At 42.5% G+C, this 17620-nt stretch overlaps 1 protein-coding gene across 1 annotated transcript; it reads right to left on the bottom strand.

Annotated features, from left to right (window-relative positions):
* Positions 1-2090: 2090 nt before the first annotated feature.
* mtmr7a (myotubularin related protein 7a) lies at positions 2091-15776 on the bottom strand. The gene is made up of 14 exons (XM_008294698.1): positions 15546-15776; positions 15148-15270; positions 14438-14600; positions 13392-13549; positions 13170-13298; positions 10365-10499; positions 9860-9992; positions 8484-8593; positions 6862-6987; positions 6438-6487; positions 6165-6365; positions 5766-5900; positions 4744-4870; positions 2091-4076 (listed from the first exon to the last, which is right to left on the bottom strand). Exons 1-14 carry the CDS (start codon positions 15567-15569, stop codon positions 3735-3737), a joined length of 1956 nt encoding a protein of 651 aa, XP_008292920.1. The 5' UTR covers positions 15570-15776; the 3' UTR covers positions 2091-3734.
* Positions 15777-17620: the final 1844 nt, after the last annotated feature.

Below are 17620 nucleotides of genomic sequence, written 5' to 3'. Positions count from 1 at the left end.
CGCGAAATTACCACAAAGACACACGAAATTATCAGAGACACAAAAAGATCACTACTAGATGCATCATGCCTACAAAATGATCAAAAAGAGACAGAAAATGACCATAAATAGAAAAAATTTTATCATAAATTGATTAAAAAAAGAAGACTGCAAAGAGACTCAAAATGACCACAAAGAGACATAAAAAAAACCCCACAAATATACACAATGACCACAAAGAGACATAAAAAAAACCCCACAAATATACACAATGACCACAACGAGACATAAAAAAGACCAAAATATGCAAAAATAACCACAAATATGCAAAAATGACCATAAATAGTAACAAAATGACCAAAAGGAGATAAAAAATAATCAAAAATATACTCAAAAATACCAAAAGGAGACACAAAATGAACACAAATAAGCAAAAATTACCATAAATACTCACAAAATGACCGAAAGGAGACACAAATATACTCAAAAATATCAAAAAGAGACACAAAATGACCACAAAAGGATCAAAAAGAGGCGCAGAATAACCACAACTCGGAAACATAAAGGTGAGAACAACCCTGTGCAAAACTACTTGAATGTCAACTGATTCAAAACTGAATCAGCTCTTATTGTCTGCATCGTTTCTAAACTGACTAGTAGAACATTTCCACTTTAGAACAGTCAGACGTGGCTCTACATGGAAACGCCAGATGGTTGTGAGACTTGTAAGATGGAAAATGATGCAAGCAGATTAGTGGCCAATTAAAAATCAGTGGAAACACAGCGGTAACCAGGAGATATTAAAACAAGTTGTAGTACCACTAATCCACGTCGCAGTGAACAGATGTGCAACTGCTTCTAACATGGAACAGGAGTTATCAGTGGCCAGAGTTTCTGATACGGCTCACACAACAAGAAGGACAGTTGGTGGTGTCCAAGAAAAATGACCTTTTCTTGTTGTTTGGTACAAAGATGCAAGAATAAACTTGGATTTGTTTGGCTTAGATGAGGTCCAGCATGTTTGGCATGTACCTTGTCATGACTACAACAGTGAATATATAGTCCTGACAGTAAAGCACAGAATGGGTCTGCGTTAGTGCAAATGGAGTTGAAGGAACTGACATTTATAAAAGTGAATATACAAAAGATGAAGCTATTTAAATAATTTTACACAGATATTGCACAGGAATGTAGTCAGAAAAAACTTTATGAAGAAAAACATTTGCTGGATTACAAAGGAAAAGCTTTAAATTTATATTTTGTGTTTAAAAATGGGTACATATTTAATATCCTCAGACAATTTGGATGAATTAGGTCCCCCATTAGTTTTCTAATTTTATCACACACAGTATTATTCTTCTCCATATTAATTAGCCTGTTCTTGTTAGTTTTATGAGTGGGCACTTTGTTTAACAGTAACACACTTGGGAAAGACTGTGATCACACTCAAAAAAAGTGACACTATTTAAAACCTCAAAGTGGAATTCTCTTTGCTTGCAAGTAATAAATGAAAACAGACAACTGTATGAGCCACAGAGCAGAACTGTGGGTGCTGGCAGAGCTTTAAGGTCTGGCTAATGGCCAGTGCAGCTGGGCAGATGTTCAGGAACAACAGGGATTGGAGCGCTGATCCCTAAAATAAGGGACAGTCTTTGCCGCCACTGACTGAACCTGACAGACGTTGCAATAAAATTCTGGTGGAGAGCAGCGAGTGCAGTACAAACGTGAAAACTGTTTTTGTTGTTTGCAAATTAGGTTGATGATCAGGTATTAACTGTGACAAAAGTGAGGCACAGCTGGATTTAAACCAAATTGTTGTGGGTATTAAATAAATGAGCAGGTCTGTCATGAATGTCAGATTGTATGTGTGTGTGTTAGTCAGCCAGTGTGAGTTTCTGTCTAGAGAAGGAAAACTGTTGGGCTGAGAACACAAAAGCCTGGATTTTGCCTATTTAAAGAGAGTTTACATGAGAAGACATGCAATTTTTTTTAATGTGCAGGGATTGGATTTCTGTTTTCCATTAGTCAAGCAAAAATAAATCAACTTCTACAACTACAAGTGTAATTAAAAAGGTCAGGCAAGAACACAATCAAAAATGATCAGAACAGAGTGACAGTCAATAATATATTTATTTATTCCACAAGAAAACACAGTTTACATAACTTTGCATTTCGATAATTTCAACAATTTTGGCTCTTATTCCAGCTGAAACAAACAAACAAAAAAAGAGAATCCCGGCATTATAAAGAACAAAATTCAGTACAACTCTGATATTTTTTTAAACCCTTTGACACAGATAAAAACAAGCATTTAAAGCGAGATTACAGGAAAAAAAAATAAAGATAAAATAGGTCATAGTACAAAAATATCCTAACGCGCTTTGCTCGATAATCTTTGCATTGTTCGTTTGCAGGAGTGCACCTCCAGTGATGTGTTCTGCACTATTAAAGTGAGCCGCTTTAATGCTACCTGTGGAGGACGGTCGGCTGGTAGTCTGCTGCCTTTATGCATCAGTTTATTTGTGTTCACATGCTCCTGTCTGCTGGTTCAGTCGTCCGATCACGAGGGCTGCTTATACCGGCTGACTGTCTGTTCCCTTTGGTAAGATTTTGGTTTCTAGTGTTGAAATAATGCGTGAAATCAGTTAAAATTCCACGCTTGTTTCTCACTTCTTTTCCATGATATCTTGTTGAAATATAATAAGTTGAAATATCCACATGTGCACCACAAGGTGTCAACCAGTGACCACTAATCACTAGTTATTGTAGTGTAATGACTCCAAACCCCAGCTGAGGTCACTGTTGTGTGCCGAGTGAGTCTAGTTCAGTCAGAAATGTGTTTTTTGGGGTTCAAACAACATCACATTGGCATTTGAGATGAATTTTGGCTAGAACAGAATCACTGCTGCTCTTTTTAGGCTGAAATCCTGAATCCAGAGTGATCATATTGTGTGACAGCTTTGGAAATGAATGCCAACTAGCACCACATGTAAACTGCTTTCTAATGATGAGCTTCAACTTGAGATTTCTTCTCCTGCATTTAATATATTGGTTGTTTTATGTTATGCATTTGTAGATGGGCTTGATTCCTAGTCACCTTTTTTAATAAATAATTTTGAAGTTTTCAGGATTAGTGCACCTGCAAGCAGGATTTACTGTCTTTGGATCGCTCATGTCGCTTTGAAGTGCTACAAGTCAGATGTTTTTTTACAGCTAACAAATGCTGCAAGTTGGGAGTAAACCTGCCGTAGTGGTTTTTATAGCTACACTTTGACTACTTTTTCTCTAACGAGTTCTCACTGTAAAGCCAGACGTCTAATAAATAAATAAACTGCATGGAAGACCCATAATTCAAAGCACACACACACCTAAATGGCTTGTCATTAATTGCATTCACACATTCTGTCTAAATCTAAATTGTTCAGAATTTGTTCTTCACTTGCTCTTAATTCTCGTAAACTAGCTTCAGTTGGGTCTCAAAAGAATTTTGGTTTAAAAGTTTGTTTCGTATCTTAATTCTTTTCCACCAATGTGAGACGTAAAACGTATTCAGCTACAGTAAACGACTATTAATCAGTATGCAGGTGGCAACAAATAGAGAGTCCACCACACCACATGCAAAGAAAAGTGCAGGAGTGTAACCCAAATAAGACTTTCACAGAAATGATCCGACAGTCAGGTTACCCGATTAGTGTAAAGGTAGTGTTTGTTCAGTGTCGCTCAGTGCTGCACCTCCCACCGGATGCTACGCTCGCTCATGCAGCAGAGTAGGCCGCCTCGTCCGAGTCCGGGTCCCTGGCGCTGTCCTCGCTAAGCGGTGAACGGCAGCTCAGGTCCGCAATCCCAGACTCCTGGTCGCTGCCGTTGGACAAGCCGGGGTCGGACGTCTGGCTGGAGTCCTGCTGCTGGAGGATCAAGCTGCCGTCCGGTGCTTTCGGCTGGCAGGGGCTGCTGGTGATGAAGCCGTCGGTGTAGTCCTGAGGAGTGTTGGCCAGGCCCAGGTCACCACCCAGAGTCCTCACTGTCGGGCTCTTGTCATAGGTGGCTGCTTTCCAGGTGACGGTCCAGCCCTGCTCCTGCTCCAGCTGAGTAATTTTCTGTTGACAATGTAAGACATGAGCATTATAATCATCCTCTATATGAAGCAAAATAAGAGGTGTGGCAGAATAGTTCCAGGACTGGTGTCACAAAAGATAGATTTCAAACTCCAACCTACAGTTTTTCCCTTCAGATGATCAACCAGCACAAACAGATCCTGCAGCTTCGTTTGAGAAGAGGCAGAGTTGTGGCAGGACAAGTCGTGGCTGCTTCACCATGACAACATGCCTGCTCACAAGGTCCTGAGCATCCCACAGTTCCTGCCTGAGAAGAACATCACCGTGCTGGAGCAACCTCCCTACTCACCCCACCTGGCTCTGTGGGATTGCTTCCTCTTCTCCAAGCTCAAGGGGGTCATCAAGGGGACCCATTTTGAAGACGTGGACGACATCAAGATGGTTGCGACGACGGAGCTGAGGAGAATCCTGGAAGAATCCTTCCAGGAGTGCATGGCGGTGTGAAGAGAAGGCTGGGGAAGTGTGTTAGACTCCAGGGGGATTACTTGGAAGGAGAAAACTTGTGGTTTGTAGTTTGTATTTGAAATATATATTTTGTGACACCAGTCCTGGAACTTTTCTGACACACCTCGTACATTCTGCAGTAGATTTTTTTTGTTTTTGTCTCATGAGAAACGAGCTGCGGTGTGAATGTATAACTCTGTCGTACCTGTTTGTGAGAAGCCAGCTGCTCCTCCAGCTGCTGCGTCTCCTCTTGGATGGCTCTCAGGTAATCCTCCACAGACTGCCGAGGATGCATCCCGCGGTCGAAGCGGTTGTACAGCCCTCTCCAAAATCTACACAGAGACAGAAAAATGAATCAGTGAAACAGAGCCTCAGGTAACCCCCATATGTTTCCTACTACTGAACTCAGGGCTGCACTTTTAACATGTGTATATCAGGGCTTGCAGTGAAAGATCTGGGACTAAAACATATTGGATATGTTTGTTAAGTACAAGGCTGGAAGGGCTCCTACTAGTCAGGTAGTGGAGCCCAGTTTAAACCAGAAAAGGTGAAATGACATTTGCATTATGTGTCTGACTGTTCAGGGTCTGTTTTTTTTTTTTAAATCAATGTGCTTAGAGTATATTGTTGGGTATATTTTCAGCCACGTTACCAAACAGATGGTTTTGCAGTATTTCAGATCAGAGAGCAATAATAACACATAAAAATGCTCATGTAACTTTGAAAACTAAATGTACTTTCATGAATTGATGTAAGATTTGCTAAATCTATAAATACATTTAATGTTTCAACTAAATAATTTTACTATCAAAAAATGGCTTCTTGCTTGTTGTAGTCATTATTCTGCAAACTGTGGGTACCAGCTCCTCTCAGAACTGCCCAATGTAGTTGTTTTTTCTATGTTTTTTTCAGGTAAACTTCTCTGCACTTGTATTCACTTATTTTTAATTAGTTACTTTGATATTTGATCGTATATTTCATCTCTTACATGCATTTATTTTTCTCATCATTTGGCTTACTTTAGTTGTTTCAGTCGAATCACTTTTAATTATCATATAAATCTTTGTTATCTTTCGTCAACTTGTCGATACTGTTTTTGACTGATTTATTTGTTATGACTTAAACTGTTTGATTTTGTTTTTTAATCTCCCTGTAAAGCACTTCAGAAACATTCTGCGTATGATAAGGTGCTGTATAAATAAACTACGCTGTGCTGTAAGAACCTACTTGAAGCTGTAGGGGGCAGTAGATGGTCGGAGGAGGCCTTGAGTCTGGCTGTGGTCTGGTCTGTACAGAGGGTTGATGTATTCAGCACGGTTCGTCCACAGATAACTCCACAAAGAGTGAGTCCTCTCACGCACCCTGCAAGAATGTCAGATGGATGTTAATCAAACCCAGATCAGTCAGAAAGGACAAGATATATTTAGTTGTTTTTTTGGGTGGGGGATAGAAATAAACCAACATGTTTTTATGTTACTAGGAATGAGCTGTCTCCATTTGCACAAGGCCAGTGATGTAAAATACGACGTGCTGTCACTTCTCTTTAGCAGCGAGTCGTCTCTCAGACCAGATGTCTGTGAGTGAAAAGGAAAAGAAAGTGATGGCGGCTGCAGGTTTAAATCTCACCCCAGCTCTATCCTCTCCCGCTGGTTGTTGCCAATGAAGTCGCCGTACTGGCAGGAGTAGATGTGGCTGTGAATGGTGATGAGGAGCCTCTCGCTGAACTCAAAGGCACAAGGAAACTGCTCCATCAGCTGCCACACACACTCCAGGAACTGGTCGATGACGGGAGAAACCTCTTTAGGGTCTCCGACCAAGTGGTTGCATCTGCAGATATGAAACCATTAAACACTGCATCCAAATCAGAGATGCTGAGAAAGTAGTGTTTCAGGGGCAAACCTGTGAGAGAACTTGTGTCCAAATGAGATCCAGTCTTTCTCGATGAGAACCTAAGAACAGGAAAAAGGAGATGATTTGCAGCCACGATTAAAGGTTCACATGTAGTACACAATCAATCCCTGCAAAATGACTGAACCTCTTCACCCTCTGTGTGGGGTCATTCTCCTCTGACTTCAGAGGTAATTTCCAAAAGCAGCCTTCTCTATTATTTTTTATTTTTCTTGGGGTATTTAAACTCAGCCTTGCCAAATCTGTCTGATCAGAGAAACAAACAGCAGGAGCCCAGGATGGACGACTATCAACTGAAGCCAGAATGTAACTGGATATAATAACATCAGAGGGTTATGTGACTTTCACGGTGCTACTTCTGAGATGTAATCCTGCACTGCAACTTAAATTAAAAAGCAAATGCTCCGGTGGTTACCATGATTCCTCGGAGGGTCCTGTAGTAGGGATCCAGCAGCACACTGGCCACCGAACACACCTGAGCAGTTCGGTCCCAACCGTCCGAACAGTGAACCAGGACGCTGATGCCTTCCTCTGCAACAGCCTGCAAACACACAACAAACACAGAACGTTGTTACTGAGATGTGCTGATTTCCACTTTTGTACTATTTGAGGCCTGATGCAGCTATAGCTTTAGACTGCCAGGGGATTCCAATGATGTACTGAGCTCCTCACCTCTATTCTCCTCTCTTCCATACAGTTATAACCACTATTAAATGCCACTAACTCTGTGTTTCCCCCGAGGTCCCGTGCTTGTTCTCCCTGCAAACGTCCCTGACCTGCAGCTGCTGGCCTCACCGACCCCCAAAATACTCACATTCATATTTATTGTTCTGTCCTATTGCTTGCTCTCTACCTGCTATCCTGTTTCCCCACCCCCTCATCCCCACTCTCACCCAACTGGTCGAGGCAGATGGCCGTCTTCCCTGAGCCTGGTTCTGCCTGAGTTTTTTTCTTCCCCCTCCCTCGGGGGTGTTGTTGGTTCCTTCCCACCGTTGCTTGCTCAGAGGAAGTCCAAAGGCTACTTTGGATTGTTGGGCTCTCTGTTTAAATTTGTACGGTCTATACCTTACTATGATAAGCTCTATGTGATGACATATGTTGTAAACTGCGCTATACAAATAAAATTGAATTGAATTGATGTAAGAGGTGTGTCAGAAAAGTTCCAGGACTGGTGTCACAAAAGATATATTTCAAACCTAAACTACGAGTTTTCCCACTCAGATGATCAACCAGCACGTCTACAAAGAGATCCTGCAGTGTTTGCTTTATTCAGTGCACGAGAAGAGCCAGAGTTGTGGCAGGACAAGTCGTGGCTGCTTCACCATGACAACGCGCCTGCTCACAACGCCCTGAGCATCCGACAGTTCCTGGCTGAGAAGAACATCGCCGTGCTGGAGCAACCTCCCTACTCACCCCACCTGGCTCTGTGGGATTGTTTCCTCTTCCCTCAATGGGGTCATCAAGGGGACCCATTTTGAAGACGTGGACGACATCAAGATGGCTGCGACAACGGAGCTGAGGAGGATCCCAGAAGAATCCTTCTAGGAGTGCATGGTGGCGTGGCAGAGAAGGCTGGGAAAGTGTGTTAGACTCCAGGGGGATTACTTGGAAGGAGAAAACTTGTGGTTTGTAGTTTGTATTTGAAATATATCTTTTGTGACACCAGTCCCGGAACTTTTCTGACACACCTCGTAAGCGAAAGGAGCAGGGAGATGTGGCGATTTGACTTTTTATTACATTTACTTCTTTATGTGCAAAACTCTAGAAAAGTGATGATTCACTGGTTTAGTCATTTTGGATGAAGCCGTTTGCACTGATGTTGAACTGTACTGTACAGTTCACCTGCCTCTTTTATATCTACGGGCTCTAAGACTTTAATATTCACGTTGTGTGAGATATTGTCCCTCCGCAGACAGACAATATGTGTATCACATACACAAACACACAGGATACAACAGAAACACACAGGGACACACACCTGAGCTAATATTGAGTGCATTGGTGAGGCAGACAGTGGGGATTAGCCTCCAGACTGACCTTAGCGATGAAGATGCCTGCATCCAAAACAGCTTTGATGTGCTTCAGCCAGCCTGAGCTCTCCAGACCCTCCAGGAAGTCGGACATGGAGGGGGAACGCAGCTCGCACACTGTAACCACAACACAGCTGTCTGACTGGCAGGAAACATGGAGCATACCTGATCGCCGCACTTTATTAAACCTCACCCTCACAATACTGACAGCATCACTGACAAATGTTTGTGTCTCTGCATGGTGTGACTAAATATGGGTCACACAAACACAGATTTAATTTATTCGGGTACTCAGTCAGGCAGCAGCTCAGGCATGGGTGATGTCTGTCTGCCGGTCAGCAGGTCAAGCACTTTAGTACAGAAATATCTCAACAACTATTCAAGAGGTTCAAGAGACATTCACAGTCCCCAGAGGATGAACCCAACTGGCTTTTCCATCATATATCCATTTCTGTAACACTACTGGGCCTTACTGTACTGTTTATGTTGTGAAAATGACTCTTTCCATTTCAGGGCTCAACATAAATATTTGCAAGTTCACCCAGGGGCCGAGTGACACAAACCCGTTTCTGCACGGTTGACTTTACATTCGCTGACCACAGTTTATCACATTAACACTCATAGTTCACTTTTAGGAGGCAGAAAACAGCCGCTCACTCATTAAAGCGTCCGCAAGTGTGTTTTTTGCTGACGCCACATCAGCCAGCTGACCTGTAAGAACGCTCTGATAGCAGAGCAGCAGGTGAACGGGTTCATTCAGCCTTTGGTTTTATAACACTTAGGAAATGTTTGAGTTGATGCTGCCAGGCAGGAGGTCTTCGAAATCCTGTTCGAGTGTGTAATTTGGTGAAGAAAGGCCGGACAGACTGAGGAGCAGGCGCTGTCTCCGGCTTTTAAAGACTTCCCTTGTGCTGCCAGGGGGCAAAGAGTTATCACAACTAAGAACAGCTCTAACTTTTCAGACTCGAAATCACATCATTCTCACGCCCTCTGTCTCTCTTTGGGGGATAATGTCCGGGATTGTCCACTCCAGGAAACCAAAATAGCTCGGAAATAAAATCCAGATGGATTCAAAGTCTTCCTAGGAGCACCCCTGCACAATACCCAGAAATTCTCCTGTGGGCTCATTGAGGCCTGATTGCAGCACAGTTCAGTCTGCATGACTGCATATGAAAAACCACAGGGGGGAGCACAAGCTCCCGCTCTGCTTCAGCAATGTGAAGAAGCAGCTGGTTCAAACCGAAAATGTACGTTTTGCTCCACAGACCCAGATGTGGTGAAACACTTGTGACAGTGATGGATGCTCTGCTGCGACCTCCAAACTGTATTTACAGGAATCTTAATTCAGCAAAAGAAATCATCTTCAGAGGTCATGATAATTACCTTCCAGCATTTTTTGCTGGCTGTTCCTCATAACGTGGATGTTCTCGATGCCAATGAACTGGAATTTGATGTTGGAGTAGTTGTCTTCGTTTTCGTAGCCCTTTCCTGCGGCGCGGTTTGCAATCGCGTTCAACTAGAAAGACAGTTAGTGTCAGTCAATTGAGTTCTGTTCACAGAAAGCTGGAGGTTCTGGGTATATAACACACAGGAGTCACATACAGGTACAGTTAGATTTACAGGGGAAATACGTGAAAAGTGTTGCAATAGGTAGTGAAATAGTGGGGGGAAAGCTTTGAAGAGTAAAATTATTCAAAAAAAGCAAAGCTTTACAGAAATGCCTGTTGATATCGATCCCGGTGCAGCTAGAACAGAGCCAGGATGTTTTCGAAGCCTTTGCTATGAGGACATGCAGCTGGCAAAACCCAGCATGAAAAATAAAGCCCACCTGAACATACAGCGTAGTACTGTATTTTTGCAGGCCGTTCCTCAGACACAAAGGGCTCACCTTAGGCCTGGTGTCCACCACATACATGAAGTCGCTGCGGGGATTGGACCTCAAGATGGCCTCCAGCATCTGTTCGTCCTCCAGGCAGCGAGCGCTGAAACCTGACAGCGGCTGGCTGCTGCGGCAGATGGTAGCCTGGGAGGAGGCAAGAGGCACTCGGGCCTTATCAAACATGTACATTTTCACATTGCACAACATTTGGTAAAAAAAAAAAAAATCCAATATGTGAGAATCAGGGTGAATACAAATTCACAGTGCTTTTTTAAAATTCCCCTGCATGTTCAATTTGAACTGATCAACCACACAGTTTCTCATATCTCTATTTAGTAGCCACAAGGGAAAGAGCCAAAGATCGCTGTGTGACTCTTTCTTCTGGCACAAGAACCAGAATAAAGCTCTTTGTATGAACCGAGCTCCACAAGCAGGACCTTAACCCTGGGAAGCTGACCTCACACACATAAAGCATTCCCAACTGTCGAATTAAGGATTAATAGGAGACATTATGAATGCTCACGATCAGTCTCAATTCAGACATGTGGCTTTCACAAATATGAATAATTGTAGGCAAGTTCTAGGAAACAGCGCTAAATCATGTTATTTCATTTAACGATTAAACGGATGTCAGTCATAATCCAGCTCGGCTGAACAGATACTGAAACAATAGCCTGGTATAACAAGTTTACTATGTTTAGAGAACTCATTTATTTAAGACATTATGCCTGACTTCAGACAGATGCAGACTAGGGTTTAGGTCTCATTAATCCCGTTTTGTTTTAAATGCTACTGTTCTGCTACTGATATCTAAAGCTGTGCGATATTTGGTTTCAGCTTCACATTGTGACGGGAACATGATGTCGCAACAGTTTTTGCTTCTTGATCAAAAAGGAAACAGTTTTCATTTTCCGTAACCAAGTCCATCAGATGGAGCATAATTCACTCAGATTTAATGGCCCTTAGATAAACTGAGTTTTTTTAAAAATTAAACTGTGTTCACATGACATGGAGTTTGTTGACATGCAGGCTCCACATGTGCACAGCAAAGTGAGCGAGGAACTGGAGGGAAACACTGAAAATGAGGACTTGGCTGCACAAAGAAACACCACACCAGCTCTATGTAATATTTCAGCTACAGAACGAAGGATGTCGACCAGAGACAGGTATTCTGTCAGCGGGTGTCTTGTGATTGTTGCCACCACACAAGGCAACGTTTGCTTGATCATTTAAATCAGCACCAAAAAGTCCTGAACAACAAGTGCAAAGTCAGATCTGAATGTCATCCAAAACAAAAAAGAACTATTTTGGATGAAAAAAGTCTTCATGGTAAAAGGTCATTTTGTGTTTTGTGTTTTGGATGCAGATGCACTCCTCGATAAAATCTCCTCGATCAATGTAGAATGATACCAAATCGAGTTCATTAATTCAGCTGGTAAAAATCTACCTATTATTTGCAGAGCATAATATATAGTGCAGAAAAACAAAACATCAGCCATTGTTTCCACCCAGCATCCACATTGCTTTGGAGTTTTAGGGCTTTAAAACCGAGATTTAAGAAATGCTGCTGAACCCTGGTTAATGTGAAAAACTGGAGAAATCCATTTAAATCAGGATGGGTAGACACAAAGACTTCTGGTTGATATTTATTTTTTGATTACATTTTAAATGTTACTAGTCACCAGTCTATCACAGGGCTACACTTAGAGACAGACAACCAAGCACACTCACATTCACACCTACAGATCATTTAGAATCACCAATTAACCTCAACGTGTTTTTGGACTGTGGGAGGAAGCCGGAGAACCCGGAGAGAACCCACGCTGCACGGGGAGAACATGGAGACTCCACGCAGAAAGATCCCAGGCGTCCAAACCGAGACGTGCACCGAGGATCTTCTAACTGCGAGGCGACAGTGCTATCCACTGAGCCACCTTGCAGCTCACATCCCAATCATGTGACAGTTTTTCATAAGAGAACAAAGACATCAGTCTTGACTGTCAACAATTAATTCAACATGGATAACAAATCAGGGGCCTTGTTGTCTCTGCTAGCAGCTGTTGTGCAGAGAAGAAAATCTCTGGTCTTAGTTTTCACCGCTGCTTTTCTTCCTCAGTAGTATTTTCTACAACTAAGCAACCAAACACCGGCTGTGTGTTCATCAGGTGAGTTGGTATGAACAAGACTATTTCTGAAGCTGTGCTAAAATGCCTGCATGGACCAAGATTGTTTTTGTTTTAAAAGGAAAATGTTTTAGTGTGGCTGTAACCTCGGTCACCAACATCTGTCTGCCAAACTAAATTATGCACCAAACACAGAACCTGAGACTCTTTCCTTACCATTAGAGCATCACAGATTTGCCTCCATCAGAACAAATGGAAAGTCAAATGGAAAGACTGTGAAAAATGGCCAGAATATATTTGCCATGACATCCAGTGATGTTTACTTTTGGGAATTCCAAAACTCAGTTTCTGGCCTGCAGGAGTTTTGAAACACAAACTTTTGGCTGAAGAGGCAAGAGGGAGGTCAGCACCAACCAACCAGCCAGTCTCATGATTCACTCCTGCTACAAAAACTGGCCAAGTACAACAAGCAGTAAATAATTTAAACATCACTACATAATCTCTTATCTAACGTTTTCTTCAAAATATTTGCAAAATATTTTCCTTTGACTAGCCTCATGCATTCCTGTGGAGGGCTGGAGTCGGGCAGATTGGTTGTGTTTGATAGACACCACAGACGCTTCATGTCATTTAGAATAATATAAGCTGATATAGAAAACGTGGAAAATAGAAAGGTATGCCGTCAACTTACGTTATTTTCTTTGGAGTAGTACGACAGGGCAGGAAATCGGCCTCTGCTTCGGAACTTGGAGCTCCCCATGATGATCGGCGGCGTGGCAGACTCAGGTACGAACAGGTCAGCAGGGTAAGTGTCGCTCACCTGCAGAAAAATGGCAAAAAAAACCCCCAAACTGTAAGCAGCCGCGATGTCCAAATAAGGATGAAATGGTCTGACTGAAGCCAGCTCGCTGACCTTATGGTGTCGGTTGACGGGGGACAGCTTCCACAGAGAGTTCGGGAGTCCCATTCGGCTGTAATCAGCCTTCAGGTCCAAGAAGTCCCATTCCTGTCGTCTCTCCACCTCATCAACGTTCGGCTTGTAGGAGAAGCAGTACAGCTCCTCGTAACTCTCTGTAACGCACAACACCGATAAAGTTTGTCCAACAAAAACTCAAACTTTTCCATCAGTTTGCAGGACCAAGATGTTGCCAAGTACATTTATTCAAGCACCTTATTGTACTTTAGTGTCAGTACTTTCATTTTTTGCTGCTTTATACTTTGACTTCACTACATTTCAGAAGGAAATATTATACGTTTAACTGCACTGCATTTATGAGTCATGCTTGAGATTAATATTTTACAAAATGGCCAATATAGCAAACTTTTAGAATATAACAGATTATTAAAAATTAAACCAGTAGTGTGAAAACTTTTTGGTTTCTTATAAAAAGCACATTTCAGATGTCTATGTGTTGTTAAGAGCTCCAAAAAACTGTGATTTTCCTTTAAAACCTGACATTTTTGTTTCAACTATTGATCAAATGATTGAAAATCTTACCAAAAAACAAAGATTAAACAAAAAGTGAACATTTAAAAGCGGATTTGCGTAATAGAAGTTTGTTTTTTCTTCTTTTCTCTTACATTAATCATGTTTCTAATTCTCAGATTTATCTGCTGTTCCTGTATATAAAAGAAGACAGTAACCTGCTGTTGACACCCTGATGCCTTACTAATAATAATCTAACTAGGTCATATATAACAATATAACCTGGACTTTCACTTTCATACTTTAACTACATTTTGCTGCTAAGACTTATGTACTGTTACTAAAGTAGGATTTTAGGGGTGGATGGTGGATTTCGAGGCAGTCACATCCCAATACCTTGAAGTACAACGTTTCTCATGTCAGCAGATTGTGGAGGACGGCTACATATTATTGCACAAAACTCAACAGTGATATTGGTGTAGGTGGAGAAAAAAACAGCCATCAGAGCTTTAGACCGACATTACCAAACCCACCTGGCTGGGAGAGACGCTGCAGGGACAGGTGAACGTCCTGGCATTCCCGCTCTCGAGGAACGACGAAGTGAAGAACCTGGAAGTTCTTACAGTGGATGATCAGAGGACATCCTGAGGCCGTGGCCGCCTGTTTCTCCACACTGCTCACCAAACTGTGAAGCACCTGAGAACATGAAAAGCAGGCAAACGTGGACCTTTTAAGTAGGCTGATAAATTTCAAACAATCCAAAGAGCTTCTGTTGTTGGTTCTTTAAGGTGTTTCAGCTCTGATCCAAGAGGCTTTCTTAGTTCTAGCTGGCTGATGGGGAGTTACCAAAAACTGTGAATGGTTGTGAAACAGCCTGGAGAGGATGACTCATGGTTTCAATGGTGGTGAAACTGTCTGCGAAGGGATTTTCTAACTTCATTGTAAGTACCTGGTAAGTGGTGTCGTATAAAGAAAGAAGAAATACCTCAGAAAGCTTCTTGAAAAGGAGGTAAAATATGACAAAGAACCAAAAACAGAAGTGTGGCTCCCTTCAGCTGAAGCATTACCATGACCAGGATGACTGAGAATCTACAGACTGTAAACACATCGTACAGCACGAAGCAACACACATCTATGGTGGTTATGTTTTGCACTCAATGCATTTTGTGTGTGTGCTTCATCCCAGTGTGGAAGTTGACAGCAGCCCTCCTGAGGATTTACTGTGCAGTGAGCTCATGCCTACCCAGGTTTCATTGCGCACTCCGGCCTCGTTCTCCACAAAGATGCTGTGTGTTGCTGTCAGGTACAGGGTTCCCACTCTGCTCCTCCTGGGGGAGACTCTGTCCAGCAGCCTGACGTTCTCCACCTGCAGGAGGAGGAAGGAGGAGAAGAAGAAGAACGGATCATCCTCAGCTCTGCTCTCAGGGCTTTAACACATCTGTACACATGTGCAATGGCAGTCAAACACAACCAGACACTCCTAAATCCTCACTGCCGACGTGGCAGCACACGCCCTTTTAAATCAAGTCTGCACGTTTGCTTCGTTATCTCCCTTCACAGCGTCTCACTGACGGTTTTCCTGCACAAGTGGAGGCAGAGTGCGGAAACGCAGCGGATCCCTGCAGGCAGATCCTCGGTTACCTTCGGTAGTCGGATGTGCTCCATCGGCGGCTGAGCTTCCTGCGTCGATGCACCCTAGCAGCCGTACAACATGTGCACGGTGGAGGAGCTGGAGAGGGCTGCAGGTCAGGTTTACTGGTCCAGGTTGTCGCTCAGCAGCTCGCAGGTAAACCAGCCATCACACTGCTGACGGCTGCCCTCGGCCAGGCTGCACCGCCGGGTCCTAAAGCCCACCCGGTGCTCGCCCACAGCCTGAATAAAATGTTGGAGGGAATCTCAGGCTGCTGGTGTTTACTGATCCAAACTTTCTGTATTTTTAAGAAAATAATATTATTATATTATATATTATGTTATATTATATTAATGTTAGTCTATATTATATACTTCTATGTATTGTTTTTTATGTATTTTCTATGTAATTCTAATATTATTTCGATTATTCTTGTTGTGTGTTTTTGTTGTTGTTGTTTTTGTTCTGTTTTTACTTGAGACTGTAATGCTTGTTTTTGATATTTTATTGTCTGGACCCCAGGAAGACTAGCTGATGTCTTGGCGTCAGTTAATGGGGATCCTTTTAAATAAACAAATAAACAAATAAACTCATTTAACATGTCATAGCTGCACATCATGGTACTTTGCCAATCAGAGATAGTGGTTATTTATGTTGTTTAATGCTAATATATGTCACTTCAGTTCAAGTCAGAGTGCTTTATTGGCATGAATATGAGGTTAACAGTATGGGTCATTTGGGTGTTTCTGTACATCCAGGTTACTTAGGTCCTCACCTTGGTTAAAAAAACAACAACAACAAAAACAGAAGCTAGCCAATGATGCAGGAAATGTAATGTTTTTTACTCTCATGCCCCAGTTACACATAGTTTTGCTTCATGCCTGTAAAATTGTGTATATGAGGGTACTTTAAAAATTTCTCGGCCTCGGAGAAAGATTGTCATTAGTTTGGTTCCTCTCGTACTGGGCAGGATTGCTATTGCAACAACACATCATCAGTAGGGTAAAACTAACCTGTCTCATGACGGTCTAAGCCTCGCTCACGTTCCCTATTAGTGGGTCTATTAGTCTCCTTTAACTGAAATGCATTTGGTCCACCGATGTTCAAGCTTTGCTGTCCCTTCATGGAAGATCATCCTGAGCCTCCAGATTCTCCTCAACAGCATGCACGACTTCATCATCACTCTGAAAATGGCGACCATGCAGGTGGGGTTTCAGTTTTAGAAACAGAAGTCAGACGGTGCAGGTCGGGTGAGTAAGGTTCAGGGAGCAACAGTTCAAAAAACCACATTTGGCTGCTTCCGCCATCTGTGATGTGTGGGTAGACAAAATGTCCTGCAGCAGCCAGCTCAGAGCTTTACGTTCTGTTCTCCTCTCCTGCGGTTTATGTGTTGTGGTTTTTTTTTTAAGTCCACGTCACTGTGGGAGTCGACAACAAGAACCTCGTGGCTGTTAACTTAGCACACTGACGATGTCATGTTTTGTTGAGGGTTTGTTCTGCAGACACTTCGATCCTTATGTCCAGTGACAAAATACCAAAATGCAGATGGCAGTAGTGCACAAACCAAAGGGTGATACCACAGTGACTCCATCCACCTTTTATGTGCAGTCTACCTGGGATGGCAGGTGAATCCAGTTATTTACCTCCCATGGACACATCCTGTGCCAATACGCTGGTTCCAGCAGTTTCAGGGTGGATTTCTTTAGTTTGCTTAGTTGCATATTTGCATAGTTTTAAATTTATGTGGAATGAAAGTTTCCTGCAACACTTTTCACAGCAGATAATTCCCGCATGTCGTAATGTAGTTGAATGTAACTTCATTCCTATTAGTCCACACATACAGTGGTATTTTTTAAAACTGGGATTTCCTCCTTTGTTCTCAAAAATATATGCACATTAATGTACAAAAACACAAATTAAGTGCTGTCAAGAGCCACAAGATTGATGCTGACCAGCTAAAAGATTGAAGGGAGCTGTTAGGCACATCAGCAGTGCTTATGCTGATTCGGATGCCTCTGTTCCTTAGTATAGTGGAAGAGAAACTACATCTATGCATAAAAAGTCCTGTTAAAAAGGTAAGAACTAT

The sequence above is a fragment of the Stegastes partitus genome, unplaced genomic scaffold (genome assembly GCF_000690725.1).
Source record: "Stegastes partitus isolate 25-593 unplaced genomic scaffold, Stegastes_partitus-1.0.2 Scaffold987, whole genome shotgun sequence".
NCBI classification, from domain to species: domain Eukaryota; kingdom Metazoa; phylum Chordata; class Actinopteri; family Pomacentridae; genus Stegastes; species Stegastes partitus.
This window is presented reverse-complemented; position numbering and strand designations above follow the sequence as displayed.

Excerpts from the sequence above, each read along its gene's own strand:
- mtmr7a (XM_008294698.1), bottom strand. The coding sequence starts at position 15,569 with ATGGAGCACATCCGACTACCGAAG. Across the intron at positions 15,271-15,545 it reads AGCACATCCGACTACCGAAG|GTGGAGAACGTCAGGCTGCT; the intron begins GTAACCGAGGAT and ends CTCCTCCTGCAG. Across the intron at positions 4,871-5,765 it reads ACTGCCCCCTACAGCTTCAA|ATTTTGGAGAGGGCTGTACA; the intron begins GTAGGTTCTTAC and ends GTCTCTGTGTAG.